The 14,903-nt window shown below is 38.9% G+C and overlaps 2 protein-coding genes across 3 annotated transcripts; one reads left to right on the top strand and one right to left on the bottom strand.

Annotated features, from left to right (window-relative positions):
• Window positions 1–553: 553 nt before the first annotated feature.
• LOC135245719 (dnaJ homolog subfamily B member 12-like) lies at window positions 554–7,772 on the top strand. Of its 2 annotated transcripts, none has more exons than XM_064319022.1 (8): window positions 554–953; window positions 1,386–1,542; window positions 2,703–2,848; window positions 3,096–3,269; window positions 4,313–4,392; window positions 5,123–5,208; window positions 6,372–6,544; window positions 7,217–7,772. In XM_064319022.1, the coding sequence occupies exons 1-8, from the start codon at window positions 821–823 to the stop codon at window positions 7,336–7,338; spliced, it is 1,071 nt and encodes a 356-aa protein (XP_064175092.1). In that variant the 5' UTR covers window positions 554–820; the 3' UTR covers window positions 7,339–7,772. The 2 variants fall into 2 exon arrangements, with proteins under 2 accessions (XP_064175092.1, XP_064175083.1); XM_064319013.1 differs by having other exon boundaries at window positions 5,099–5,208.
• A 2,304-nt stretch (window positions 7,773–10,076) lies between these two features.
• On the bottom strand, window positions 10,077–12,201 carry ddit4 (DNA-damage-inducible transcript 4). The gene is made up of 3 exons (XM_064319033.1): window positions 12,041–12,201; window positions 11,563–11,803; window positions 10,077–11,403 (listed from the first exon to the last, which is right to left on the bottom strand). The coding sequence occupies exons 2-3, from the start codon at window positions 11,750–11,752 to the stop codon at window positions 10,910–10,912; spliced, it is 684 nt and encodes a 227-aa protein (XP_064175103.1). The 5' UTR covers window positions 11,753–11,803; window positions 12,041–12,201; the 3' UTR covers window positions 10,077–10,909.
• Window positions 12,202–14,903: the final 2,702 nt, after the last annotated feature.

Here is a 14,903-nt window from a genome sequence, read left to right as displayed (position 1 = left end):
AAAACAGTCAGATTTTTGAAAATTATGAATCCCCCCACCCTCCTCTTCGACGTATTTGAGATGCATAAAAGAGAGATCAAAATGTAGGATACCTTTGTCACAGAGCAAACGTGAGGGAAACGATGAAAATACACACATTGGACATCACAGAGCTCCATTGCACAACATCATTTTGAATATAACTTTGTCTGAGACATATGCCCGCAATCTGCTAGTTTATGAAGGCTAGACCTACCCATTCAATTTTTAAATGATCTCCTACATGCTAGAAATGATCGACCAAGGGTAACAATATCTGATTCCAAGATTATTTTTAAAAACAATGGTCAGCCAGATATGCATTAATCACTCCTGTAGTGTCTCTGGAACCCAGTATGTATGTTAGCTTTCGAACCCCACATAACCCTCAGGTTATTCTGCAGTTTATGTTTCTAAATTGTGACTCAGTCATCTAACGTTTGCCATAGAAGGTAAAACATGCTAGTTTTGAGTTAGCCTAATTTGCTCAGCTCCATCTACAGTCACATAGAGACAGTGGCCGTCTTAGCTTTGCCATAACATGGTCATGTTCAGAATTCAGTTCAAACTGCAGCGCATACTTGTACGTGTTTCATTTCAATAGTTGTTTTGTGTAGTGTACGCAACGAGAAAGTGTGTTAGTTTAATAATATTTTAGGTTCCTGGTCCTTATTTTATTTTTGGACGGTCATCTCGGACTGTCTGACCAGATTGCAAAATGCTCTACAGCCCTTCGCCGTGATGTCATCAATGAGCGCCGTCCAGTACGAATTATTTAATTATTTTTATTCGTTTCTTCGAGATGGGAGTAAACAAGGATGAAGCGGATCGCTGCATTGAAATTGCAGTGATTGCGCTTAGAAATAACCAACCAGAGAGAGCTCGGAGATTTCTAGAAAAGGCACAACAACTATTTCCAACGGATAAGGCTAAGGGTAAGCATGACACCTGTGTAATGCAAACTGACAGGTCTGATTCACTGTTGGTCAGGGGCCGTCAGATGAATAAACGAGGAGTAACTGAATATATAAAGGTAGTTTATATGTAGTTTAGCTAGCTAATACGTTCAGTACAGCTTTTTTGGGCTAAATGTGATGCACATCAGAATGCTTCCGTTAATATAATAGGTAAATATTATTCTATTGCATATTACGGCGGTCTGCAGTAACATCGCACATTCGACTTTATGGAATGTTCGTCTTAATGTGTTATGTACATTTGTGAATATGATTTTAACAGTGACTTCGATTATCCTGTGTTGAATTTATGTAAATGCACTGCAGTTCAGTTTTCTGACCACGTAAGCTGGCGAGCATCACTGTGTAATGTATGTGACAGTGAATAAATCATTCGGAATGACGTTCCAGCGCTGCTGGAGTCAATAACACAGAATGGGCAACCCTCCAACCAAAGTGAACCACCGAGAACCAGCGATGGTTCCGGCCCCAGGCCCCGGCGACTCAGGGAGGACGTTACTGACACAGCCAAATCTTACACTTCAGACCAACTGGAGTCGGTAAAAAGGTACTTTTTTGATAATTTACTGATTGACTTGACAACATGTTACAGCTTCCTGTGTTAACAAATGTTGCAGCTCCCTGTGCTAAGAAAAATAATTTTAAAAGAAATAAATAAAAACATTTCCCTGTCAGTTCATCTACATATTAACACGTTCCACTTTAACCTTTCCAAAAGGTTGCATGGTAAAAGTCTTGATTGTATATAATCCAATAAAAATGTATTTTGTTTTCAAATTGTACTGTGTGAGTTGATACACAGGGATGCCTTTGCTGTGCTTAACTCCTGCTAGTTGTACTTACTTACATCGAATTTAAATGAACTATAGTGTATGCTTCGTAAGGCTAATTGAAATGTTGGCCCAGTTCGACCAGGGAAAGCAATCCTATCTCAAACTGTCTAATCTTACCATGTAAACTTTGAGCTCATTTAAATTAGTCATTGAAATCTTACACATTTTTTTCTTTGTTTTGTCTAATTATGAGTTTATAATGTAATCTTGTAAAAAAAATAAAATAAAATAAAAAATCTCCAATATTATTGCTAAATTGAGCAACTGTGTGTGTGGAAGTGAAAATGCAATCTTTGTCTGTTCAATCAGAACCTAAACAGATTATGATCTGATTATGTTTATGATAAAATATTAAATAAATATTTAAGCTGTATTTTATTTGTTCTGATTCATTTCAGTTTATATATGTTGGGGGGAGGGGGTCTGATTCTAGTACACATATTTGCTTTCCTCAAATCATATCCTCATATGATTTTAGGGCCAAAATGATGTCTAGAATGTAAATATCTGCATGAATACCTCTGGACCTCTAGAAAGGTAGGTAATTGTGTGAATTTCACTGTATTCCTGTGGATCAAGACAGTAGCTTTTTTATTTTGTTATACATGTTAATTTAGTGGCAAAATATTTCAGGTGGACAGTCTCAAAAAACGTCCCCAGCTTTTGAAAGATGAAAGCACTTGTGGAACATGGAGTCACATGACTGTTGGTGAGCTTGCCCACGTAGGCAGCGTTAGGGTGAAATTCAGAATGATGAGTTAGTTGCTTTTTTTAGGTTGTGCACTTGTGTTTCATTTTAGCATATTTAAGATTTCTGATTTTTTTTTCACAACAGTGTTCCTGTCTTTCTTGTGGTTGTCTTTCGTCCTTGCAGAATAAAGCAGTGTAAAGACTATTATGAAATTCTTGGTGTTGACAAAGATGCCTCTGAAGATGATCTTAAAAGGGCTTATAGGAAACTTGCATTGAAATTCCACCCAGACAAAAACCATGCACCAGGTGCTACAGAGGCATTTAAAGGTAACCATTCAAACTTTCCCTCTCTTTTGCAGCAAAGTACCATGATCTCATCTATGGGTGGCAGTATTGAGTTTTCTGGGTTTTCTTACTCAAAATAGATTCATTGTTTTTGATCATACCCTGCAACACTTATCTCCTTGTGTAGCTTTATTCTGTTTAAAATAGGTTGTGATTTTCCGTTGCTTTTCAGTTTGCCTTTTTTTTTCAGATAACTGTTTCACTCATCACTCTGATGTTTTTGCTGCAGCTATTGGAAATGCATACGCTGTGCTGGGTAACACTGACAAACGGAGACAGTATGACCATGTTGGGGAGAAGAAAGCACACCCATCTGGGGATGACCGTATGAATGACGACTTTGAGGCAGACATCTCACCTGAAGACCTGTTCAACATGTTCTTTGGGGGTGGCTTTCCCTCGAGTGAGTCTCAAGTCTCTCTCTCTCTCTCTCTCTCTCTCTCTCTCTCTCTCTCGGATTTTGTAAAATTTTACATTTCCCAATTAATTGTTATATTTAGTCATTTAGACTGCTTAGTATCTGATCTTCTATCCACTCATGTTTTTCTGCTGGTATCTGGTTGTGTTCAATTATATGGGCAGTCGTGTTCAGTGACCCACACCCGTGTTTTAATAAAATCTCTATTACAGAGTTTTATTACCTTGGCCTGTGTTGGGATACAGTTGCATGAAATGTGGCTTCTCATGTTATAAGATAATATTTTAGAAATTGTTGCTTTTTGAGATCCACAAAGTAATATTCAGTATATAATAGCATTTCACAGAAGCTGACAGTAAAACTTTTTTTTTTTATGACCTTGGTTCTTGAAATTCTTTTGATCTTACCGCCAGTGATTGTAATATAGTGCATACTTAATGTGGTTTTCAGATCCTGGGTGGAGCACTGCTATCCTACCCTCAAGCCATGTACTTTACCTAAATTGCTCCTATGAAAATACGAGTGTATGAGTGACTAAGTGTGCAAGGCAAGAAAGAATAACAATGGGACAATTTTACCACAGCATTTTTAAATGGCTTGTGCCATTGATGTCTGATCAGGACTGCTGTCCTGTCTCCAGCTATCCTTTACATCTCAGACAGCTTTATTCCCCTTGCAACTGCAAAAGGGCACACAGCCCTTGATATGCAAATGAGCCGTTTGATTTTGACGGGCGCTGTTGCCGTCATTCCTTGTAAAAAGCTGTGGGAATTGCAGGGAGTCGCAATGCCAGAGTGACGTAGAAGGCAGAAGGCTGAGAAAGAAGCTTCATTTCCTGTGGGGAGGCATTTGTTTAGAACAAAAAAAAATAAATATTGCTAGCCTTTGATGTCCTTCGTGAAATAATTACCTTCAGTTTTGAGCGAGAACCAGCGGTAAAGGCAGCCAATGTCACTCTTTCTCATTATGTCTCCTGATGCTATAACATGTTACCTCTGTAATGTCACCTCTGTAATGTCTTCCTTAAGGTAATGTTCACATGTACAGTAACAGTCGAATGCAGTACACCTATCGCCAGAGACCAGAGAGAAGACAACAGCAGCGGGATGTAAGTGAAATATTGAATTTTAGTGATACAGAGAAACTTATTTTGCTCAGTTTTTCGCTCAGTCACATCCTCTCTGAGCTCTTGGGTCAAACTAAATAGAGTCGGTTCCATAGTCCATCCTCTTTACATCGCTTGGCTGAAATAATGTGGGAATTGATTTTTGCTTTGACTGACTTTGCCACTTGGTGGCGTTTTATGTCCAGTAGAGACTGAACACAGAGAGACCGTGCATGCTTGGGTTTATAAAGGGGTGGAACTGTAATCCTATTTATCACTTTTGAGCATTAACCATTAGTTTATAGTTCAGCTTTTTTGCCGAGTTCAAAGCAGTGAGCGCGGAGTGGATTTGGCACGCAGAGTTAGGGTGGAGCACATACTTACCGTTGTGAATTTGTATGCCGCTGCCTGATATTTGTTATTGTAAGTAAGTCCAAATGGCTTTGCGCTTTGATAAATCCCCTTTGCCGTGTAGCTGTTTGGGTTCTGAAGCAGTTTTTGCAGATGTTTTTTTTTTCCAGTGGGTTCTTTTTAATGAGGAGAGGTGGGTGTGGGTGGTGTACTGGGCTGTATGTGTGTGTGGGGGTGTTGTACTGGCTTGTATGAGTGAGTGTGTGTGTGGGCGGTGTACTGGACTGGTATGAGTGAGTGAGTGTGTGTGTGTGTGTGTGTGGGCCTGACCGCCTGCTTGTCTGTGGGCTCCATGCAGGGGGGCCTGGCCCTGTTTGTCCAGCTGATGCCCGTCCTCATCCTGGTTATCGTCTCGGCCCTCAGCCAGCTGATGGTGTCCAGCCCCCCCTACAGCCTCAGCCTCAGGCCGTGAGTGCCCCCCCCCCCCTTAAAGAAAGGTTCAATCCAGCCCCCCCTACAGCCTCAGCCTCAGGCTGTGAGTGCCCCCCCCCCCTTAAAGAAAGGTTCAATTCAGCCAGCCACAAAAACAAGTTAATTCAGTTGAACAACCTTGTAACCTTGTGAGTATTGCAAGCCTACTTTAGTTTCGCAAACTATGGTGAGTTTGTCCTCAAACTGGACAGGCTGGAATGTAACTGGGCTCAAACACACCTACAATGAACTAAATGTTAATTATTCTAATTCATCTGATACAATTGAGCATTTTCTATATTTTTTTTCCAAATATATATGCTGATCAATTTTCTAGGATTGGAAATGCTGTTCAGGATTTCTAGGCTTTTTTTTACTCCCTAATCCCCTTCATTGGGATTTCAGAAGATTATAGATTTACTTTTCCAACTTCTGTCCGAATTGATTGGTTCCATCTGCTGTCTGGAAAAGAAACTGACAGTGCACTGATGGAGTATAGTTGACCAATCCTGTAAATAGATGGCCATTGTTTCCTCAGCTCAGGGGCCAGTTAATCAATAGTTAATCTCATCTTCCATTTGAGCAGCTTTTCCCTCCAGTTCAGGAGTGAACTCTTCCCTTGCAGCAGACACAATGGCCACATAGTAACAAAGCTGTTTCATTCCCAGGGGTCTCCTTGATGATGGCAGCATTCAATGCAAACGCACCTTTTCCTGATTTGTTTCTTTAACCCTGTTTCGGATATGGCCTTTAGCCTGAGGAATGTGCATTTGCAGGGACCACCGATATTTACCAGCAAAAAAGTGTCGTTTGGAGTTTTGGAAAACTCTGTGGTAATTGTCTGAGTGGCTGCTTTACTTCCACCAATATCCTCCAAACCAGCTTATTGATCGAGGCCAGCTTTCACCTGCGTTTCCTGTTTCCTGTTTCCTGCTCAGCTCCCTGCTGTGAAAAAATGTCTCTATATAGGTCTTCCCAGCCTGCTACCCACAAATTAGTTAATAATAGGGTAGTTGAGATAAAACAATGCAGATTTTGTCATGCACTCACTCTATTCAGACCGTTCTTTTTTCTTCTCCATTGACATGGCTTTTCTGAACATCTGTATGTCCCGTGTGCTCTACCCACTGAGTCTGAATGTACCCCCCCCCCATTTGCAGGTCCGCAGGCCACACTCATAAGAGGCTCACTGAGACTCTAAGGGTGCCTTACTATGTGGGGGACCAGTTCACCAAGGAATATAACGGAATTAACTTAAAAAATGTGGAGAGGAGCATAGAAGACGATTACATCTCCGTCCTGAGAAACAACTGCTGGAAAGAGAAACAACAGAGTATGTTCATTTAGAAACCAAGTCTACAGATCTCTCCCTGAGATTACATTACTTTCACTTAACATAATTTTTTGAACTGTTAATATATAAAATATGTGTTGAGAACCAATGGAGACATTGGAATGTTTAGATGTCTGATCTGAAGTAATTACTTGCTGTTACGTGCTGTTACTGCACTGTTGCTGTTAAGTTTTTCATGTACATTAATATGCAGATTTAGACTGCAAATCACTGCCCTACCCTTCTATGAGCAATTAGAGGCTTTTGTGCTTCGAGAGCATTTCAGCACGGAGCAAAAGCCAACCGTTTAGCCCCTCTGATTGCGTCATGTGTTGCTTGAGACCCACACGCTCAGTCACTTTGATGCAGTTCAGTGTAACTTGAATGTAATCAGAAATAGAGGGTTTAACCCGGGTGATAAATGTAGTAATATTTTAACCACTCAGAGTATTTAGCATGTCAACATTTTCATGAAATTTAGCTTTAAATGGACTTTAGCTGTTTGAGGTACCATTAATGTCTCAGATAGCCAAGTCCCTATTGGACTTTATGTCCTTGCGCTCTAGTTCCATGTTGCTTATCCGATGCTACAGTAACCTTTGGTATGAGAGTTAATCCAGACTGTGTGTAAATGGTAAAATAATTTACAGTATAATATTTCTTGTCTTGCAGAGGAAGGCTTGCTGTATCGAGCTCGATATTTCGGAGACAGTGATTTGTACCAAAGGGCTCAAAAGATGGGAACTCCGAGCTGTTCCAGGCTATCTGAAATCCATTCTTCCCTACATGGTTAAAGATGTCATTTCCTACGGACATGCGAGCAGATTTAGTCCCAATACAGCCCTCATATAATTTTGAAAATGCCTTTTAGTGCACCATTTGAGATGCTGTATAGTGCAACCCAAAATTATTGAAGTCATACTAATAATGACTTTATCTAGTTCTTCTGATTAACAACTGTGAGCTTATTTAAGACTTTTCAGGATCACCAATGCATTTATATTGGTTTTCATTTTTAAATAAGAATGTTTATATACTATTTTATTTTTAATGGTTAATTTGAATGTTTTTATCCCCAGAAGAGTAATTGTTTCCAATTTTATTCAATCCTTAAATGCATTGCTTTCTGTCATTCTGATTAAGGGTGAGACATGTAATTTTTATTGTAATAGTGAGCTTGGCTCATATCTTTAAGGAAAAAAGCTCAAATAAAATATTTCAGAGCTTTTTTGGGGTAAGAATGAACTTAATGATGACATATTTGTCTGCATCTATGATTACAAGTTTTGGGAATAATGTGAGGAAATATCATTTTTACAGCACATAGCAAGGGCTTTTTCACAGATACACATCCTTTTAGACCAGCAGATCATAGTTGCAGTTTCACTGTAGTCAGGGGAACTGGTTTGTTTCTAGTTGCATTGAGTTCTTCCTGGAGTTGTGGTGCAGTTTTGTGGCAGTTCTTGCTAGACAACACAAGATATTTGTCTTCTGCTTCTTGGTCTTCCTGGTCTTCTCCTGTTAACATTACTGCCCATCAGCTGGAATCGTCTGAGTGTGTACTGAACACTGCACCTTGAAATCTTCTTTGCAATTTTCCAAGTAATCTTCTTGCCTCAATGTTTACTTGGCCCTGCACATCTAACCCTAATTCTTTCTTCTTTGCAATATTTCTTGCAACTTTAGTGCCTATTTTACTTGCACAACAGGCTAAAGGTATTAGGCTACCTGGGGTTTCGAAAAAGGAAGATAAGATTTCACTCAGTTTAATTACTCCTCCAGCCCAACCCCCTCCCTCCACCTCCCACTTAGCAAAATGATTGGATAGACTTCCAATAATTAATTTAAAGCCAAAGGAGGCCATTTCAAGGAAAGTCGTGATTAAGGTTACCTTTATGTAAAACTCATCTTATTGTATCATTGTAGGTAGAAATTGGAAAATAAGAAGTTTGTACTTTGGTTTGCTATTCTAATACATGTCCACATATTAATTGAATTGTTATATAGGCCTACCAAAAAATATTTTTTTTTAGTTACAGGTGGCCTAATACTTGTGGCCTGTACTGTACATACATAGCAGTCTCTGCAGTGATATCAGAATAAAGGCTTTGGGGTTTTTTGATAAACAGCTGTTTTTTGGACAGGATATAACCAAACAATTTTTCTTCAAAATGTTTTTGGAGTGCATAGTATTGTCAGAATTAGTTCTTATTTTTCATGACATTTAAATGATGAACGTTTTGGAAATTTTTACTTATGTCAGAAAAAATGACTTAATTTAGTTTAAAAACCTGAAAGTGTGCGACAGAATATACCATCTATTTAGACTTTGTCTCTTTAAAAAAAACTGCAGTGTGCATATCGGTTGTGAAGGCAGCCAAGAATTGAGAAATAATTTTGGCACCAAAATATTCCATTATTTATTTTGTACTTTATCCAGTACTTTGTTCTAACTGGGGGTGGGGGTGGTAGAAGGAAATTTGGTGAGCTGTCAGCGGGTGATTCATGAATTAGGTCCTGGCGTAAAATGCTAAACTGCGAATGCAGCACGGGACGAGCGCTTCTGCACGTTCACAAAACCAGCCTATTGGGACTTGACTGAGGACTTGGGCAATTCATAGGGAATTTGTAAGAATGTGTAATTCGATTATTCATGTTCTTATAAGCAATCGGTAAGAAGCACAAAACTAAATCTTCAAAAAAAAGAATGTGCAAAACACGAAGACGTTGTTTTTGGGACCGTTCAAATAGTTATTGTCATCTCTGTTATTAAAGAAGACGCAACTTCGCAGAGGCCTAAAAATACATATAATCTAGTCTTTTTAAAAAAAATGTCGGTCGAATGCAAGGTATCGCTATAGTTCCATTTCATTTTAATGAGTACAAGATGGAGCGTTTTGAGTTCCTATAAATTCAAGAATATGTCAAAATGAATCCACATTGGGATGTGCACAATCGATAGTATTTTACTGTGGGAAATTTTCATTCCCACAGATCAAAATGGACTGCATTTTTTTTTTTCCAAAAGTAGGCCTACAGCTGGTATTCCTTTCTAACGAGTAGTTCATTGATTAATGTCACTAGCAGCAGATCCCAATCAGCCCCAGATCTTAATCATTCCCTCATTACTAGGGAAGACTCAAAACAAACAGCAGTACTACGGTTTACCATTTACGACTATGTCTGAAATAAACCATCTAGCCGTATTCCGGCCCAGGGCGACAATTTCTGCATAAATTCAACTTCAGAATACCAGGGATCTCAAATGCTCTACACACTGTATTTTCTAGACCTAAACTGGCAACTGATTGAAGGGAAATTACTTTTATTTTTTAATTATAAAAAAAGAAACCAGGTCGTGTGTGCTTCAAGTTTCTCAATATGTTATGAATATATACAAGCATTGCCCTTTGAACAAACAAAACGGAGAAAGTTTGTGAAATCCGTATGCAACAGATTGTGTTCAATATACTGCTTAATTGGTTCAGGTAGGTCATCCCAAATCTGAACCGTAAAGACAAATCACACAGCATTCTGAAAAAAATAAGTTTATTGCGCATTTTATTACTTTAATGAAAGTACAAAAACAGTGCAATATGAATATTTGAATATCAAATAAATTAAGAGGCACAAGTGAAAAGTTAAACAGAAGAAAAACTAACAGTAACAACTGAGGACCTCTGGTAAAGACCGACTGGCCCATTAACAGGATGCAAGTAACTTTGAACATTATGGTCTCATTCACAAAACATGCCCATTGGAAGCCATAGTATAAACTGTTCCCATACAATATAAAAAGTGTCAAATGGAGTAAATTAAAAATGGAAACTTTCATAATGGTTCAAATACGGCTACATTACCAAGGCTAGCTGCCATAATTGGGTTTCCATGGAAACTGAGGTATCCGATCAAAAGATGAAAAAGCACCATTTACATTGCTCTCAGCCTTTTACAACTGTTTGCAGAAGTGCAGAATCTACTGCAGTACCAAGAGTGCTGCTTATCTGTGAATCTCATTTAATGCTTATCAATAAACATACTTATTTTTCATGAACCTATAAAATCAGAAGTGGAGACAAAAAACAGATACCCTAGGTCTTGGAGCACCTACGGAAACCCATCCAGTGATCATGGACATGGAAATGCAACAGGCCCACTTCACAAACACTTTGATCCAACAAGAACAGAACAGCAGTAAAAAAATTACTCAATAGCCCGCTGGACTATCGTTACAAACAGCACATTGAGCTCATGCCCAGATGAGCAATATTATTCATAAGCTATCCAAGGCAATAAGCATCAGTCATACTAACTCTTCTACTGCCACATGGCTGTGGTTAAGTTCCCTGGCAACAACATTCGGCATCAACATTCTTCAATGAGCAGCTCTTCGGAGCTATAGAGTTTCTTTTTGATCACTCTGAATCCAGTACTAAGTTTCAGGGCATGTTTCACAGTTGGCGCATCGTGCGCCCGCGGGGCAAAGAGGCCCTGGATCTTGGGCCACAGTCCTTCAGATTCCAGCCTAAGTACGAGCGTAAGCTGGAAGGTGGGAACGAGATACGGGTCCACGGCTATTTGCTCTACGCTCCGACAGACGTCATCCTGCTCCACACACAGGTCGATCAGTGCCCCCCGCAGGCCGCACGGCTCACTCGCTGCTAGGTGACGAAGTTCCTGGCCGATGTGCTCCAAGAGCTGGTGCGGGATGAGGAGTTTGGAACATCTTAAGGGCCCGTCCTTTGCTTCGGACAGACTGCGTGAAATGAGCTCCACCACCTCCTCACATAGTGTCTCTTCCATGGGGTCGTAGAACACATCGGAATCGCATGTGGACACATCAGACATCAGGTCGAACCCTGAAAAGAGAAAAAAAAAAAGTTGCGTCATTAAAACCTTTCATCCACAGGCTACTTTAGCTTTTGGCCTACACAATTATTTAACATCAACCATTTAACAGTGCAGGCTATCGACACAAATTATTTTGGAAGTGACCATACAAGGACACAGATGCTTACCAGAATCTGAACAATCACTCCGGCTGCAACTATCACAGTCAGAGTCAACGCTCTGATTGAAGCTCGCCCCGCTGAACTCCGTTAATTTTTGCACCAATTTCCCCCAGGAGAGACGCTTTGAGGTGCCATCATCAGTAGGCGATGGGGGGAAACCGCCGTCGTTGACCAAGCTCGTACAATGAACAGGCATGATTTGTTCAGGTGAAATTATCCAAATATTCAACACACGGTCACCTGTTATCTGCGGGAGACAACAACAGAAAACACGGAGTGTTAAGTGTGAAATGCATTACGGATACAAAGTTAGCTATATAGACACAATCACATTCAAATATTGCTGTATAGATCTGACGATACTATGCAAGCGATAATTTATATAGCAAACTATATATTAGACTACATTGCTGCTAAGCTGCTAAGCGAATTAGAGCTACCGCAAAAGCACATGAAGTGACTAGATAATCATGCGAATACTTACATTACGTTCGTTTAATGTGAGCTGTATTGTGGCGTTTCCAGAATTTTTGCCATGCAACACTAATCTTGGATAACAAAAGACTGCTGTGTGGCTCTTCACCTGCGCAGCCTACCACAAAAGCATCGACGAGCCACTGCAGTCTTTTCAATAACAAAGCTGTTTAAATAGCTTCGATGCAGACTCCACGAAGGACCGCCCCGCATTTACTTTTTAGCCAATCAGGCTCTGCTGCACGTTCCTCGCGTACTATCCTGCCCGGTAACATTGCAGCCTAATGGGGGTTGGGGTGCTAAGAGTGACGCCAGGACGTTTTTGGTGCTAATTCATGAAAGGACAACAAAAAAATTACCGGCTCGTTCAAAGTAACACGTAGGCTCTGAACGTGTAGGGGGGTAATCAAAGTGATCGACTGACTATATTGGCTTTTTTTTTTTTTTTTGCAAGGCTCAATATTTTTGTGATTTTGTTTATTGGAAGTGTGTGGTAGCCTAACTTTTGCATGCCGTTTAAAATATTGATTTGAAGAAATAAAAGTTGCCAGTGGAAAATTGCTCTTTTAATTGAACACATACAATCCATGTACTTTTGAAGTGTAAAAGTGCTGGGTCTACATTTTTGTAGTGTATGTACTTTAGTTGTAACCTACTGGAAGAAAAGTTTAGCCTGTATGCTAGCTATAGCATAAAGATTTAAAATATAAACTCTTGATCTTTGCACAGTTGCTAGTGATCATTTGTGTTTTCATGTAGCCTGTTTCCATGTTTAAAAAATGTCTATTATAGAGCATAGGCCCTACAAAAAATGCATTTGTGATTAATTTAGAGAGGTTCAAAATAGTTGCATTCCTTGACGAGTTTTTATGTCCAATATGATGTGGAGGATTTCAGTGATGATAACTGCATGTTGCAAATTTTACGTTTTTTATTTATAATTTATACAAAATTAACGTAAAGTATCTTAAAAGTAGCAAATGTGAACAATGCCAGCCTACTTCAGCTGTAGGCTCTGTAGTCAGACAAGGCCTCCACAAAGACAGGAATGCACACAGGGTCCTAATGCCTGCCGTGAATCTTTCACCAGAGAGCATATTGCAAGTAGTATGATGCAATATTACATAATGTACTTACACTTTGATAACATCATATGAATAACATAGAAATGAAAATGTGAATTAATAGCATTGTTTGTCATGCATTTAAATTCAGAAAACATTAGCACTTGTTTTAATTGTAACATAACTCTCACTTGCAAGTATTTTAAAAGGCAGTATATATGGATTTTTGAACATCACATATTCAAAGTTCATTTACTTAACTTATTTTGTTATGGTTTGTATTAATACATGTATAAAAGCAGAAGGCCGACTGGGGCCAATAAAAACTCTGTTTTAGGTTATGGGACTACCAGTCCAAGTAGAGTGACCAGTTCCTCAAAAACATTTTGTTTTATACAATGTTTTGTCCTGAATGCTATATCATCTTGATAAGGATTTGGCAGGGAACCTATTGTTTTCTTGTCCGCCAAAAGGCGTGGTGTTCTGTTCTGAAATCCAAATACAATCTGTCGTTTTCCTGTTTATCCTTTTACAGAAATCGTTGGGATAAAATGATATGTGGAGTTCGCATGAATGCATATGTTCATATCTACTTCAAATTTTAACATTGAGATTTTTTATTGAACAATAATAATAATAATAATAATTCTATTTTTATAGAAATTGAATAGGCTCTTGTTAAATTAGAGGTATGTAGATCAAAGTAAAACAATGAATACTATAATAAAATATCTTTCCTTCTTTTTCTCTTTAAAGGTGAAAGATTCATCAGTTGCAGTATGCTACAGACATCAGTGTAAGTTACCAACACCATATCACAGATGGAGGCAGCATACTGAAACGTTGCAATATTTAACCTCATTTCAGTAAGAATACTCCTGTGTGTTGAAAACATTGAATCTTTCTGTTTTTTTTTTTGTTTTTTTTGCCACATCAAATAGTACATCCTGAAGAAGTCAGGATGAACTATTTAGATCTTTGTCACTCCAGGACTGGAGAAAGATTTCTCTGCTCAAAAAGCTGACGGTCCAAATCAAAAAGGAACGCCCTGTCTTTTCAAATAACTGCTCTTAGAACCTGATTGGCAGTCTTTCAAATTTTATTTACATTGGCCGGCTTTCTCTGTCTCTGAAGGAACAAGCTAATTGTTAAGCAAATATTTTCGCCAGAGCTCTAAGGTTTTATCTGAAATTAAGATTTAATCTCTACAAAACTGCACCTTCCTTTTCATTTCATTGCAGAAGAGACTGGTGCATTTTGATACTGTACTCCCTCCCCGTACGCTGTATACACACTTTCATACCATTGAAAGCCCGCCCACAAAAAAATAGAAAGTACTGGAAGGCTGACAACTATCACAGATACACTGTATTCAAAGGTCTTAGTCAGAGGAACTGACTGTACTCGTCTGCTGACGGAAGAACTGTGAAAACAAATGGGTGTGTTTAATTTAATTTCTATCCAGTTACATCCAGTAACATCCAGTTATAATACATAAACCAGTGAATTTACATTTCTGGTTACATCATCTAATAAAGATTGTGAAATGTATTACGAATTGTGCAACCATTTTTTAGGCTTTGGATATTGTAAAAACCCAGGCGATGTGATTATGTGATTTATTAGCACTATTTTAACAATTATGCAGAACTTAAGTTATTTTGAGCCCCTTCATTTTTGAGACAATAGCCAAATGCAAGATCAGAGACGAAAACAGTAAGATGAGGATGGCTTTAGGACCCAGAGGAGTCCTTCGTAGAAGCCGTTTTGTGGAACAGAAGTAGACAATCATTTCAACAGAAGAACAGA

This window comes from Anguilla rostrata, chromosome 2 (assembly GCF_018555375.3).
Source record: "Anguilla rostrata isolate EN2019 chromosome 2, ASM1855537v3, whole genome shotgun sequence".
NCBI classification, from domain to species: domain Eukaryota; kingdom Metazoa; phylum Chordata; class Actinopteri; order Anguilliformes; family Anguillidae; genus Anguilla; species Anguilla rostrata.
This window is presented reverse-complemented; position numbering and strand designations above follow the sequence as displayed.

Coding starts and splice junctions, on each gene's coding strand:
- LOC135245719 (XM_064319013.1), top strand. CDS start 821: ATGGGAGTAAACAAGGATGAAGCGGATCGCTGCATTGAAATTGCAGTG. Junction 954..1,385: donor TCCAACGGATAAGGCTAAGG/GTAAGCATGACA, acceptor ATGACGTTCCAG/CGCTGCTGGAGTCAATAACA. Junction 5,209..6,371: donor TACAGCCTCAGCCTCAGGCC/GTGAGTGCCCCC, acceptor CCCCATTTGCAG/GTCCGCAGGCCACACTCATA.
- ddit4 (XM_064319033.1), bottom strand. CDS start 11,752: ATGCCTGTTCATTGTACGAGCTTGGTCAACGACGGCGGTTTCCCCCCA. Junction 11,404..11,562: donor GAGTGATTGTTCAGATTCTG/GTAAGCATCTGT, acceptor TTCTCTTTTCAG/GGTTCGACCTGATGTCTGAT.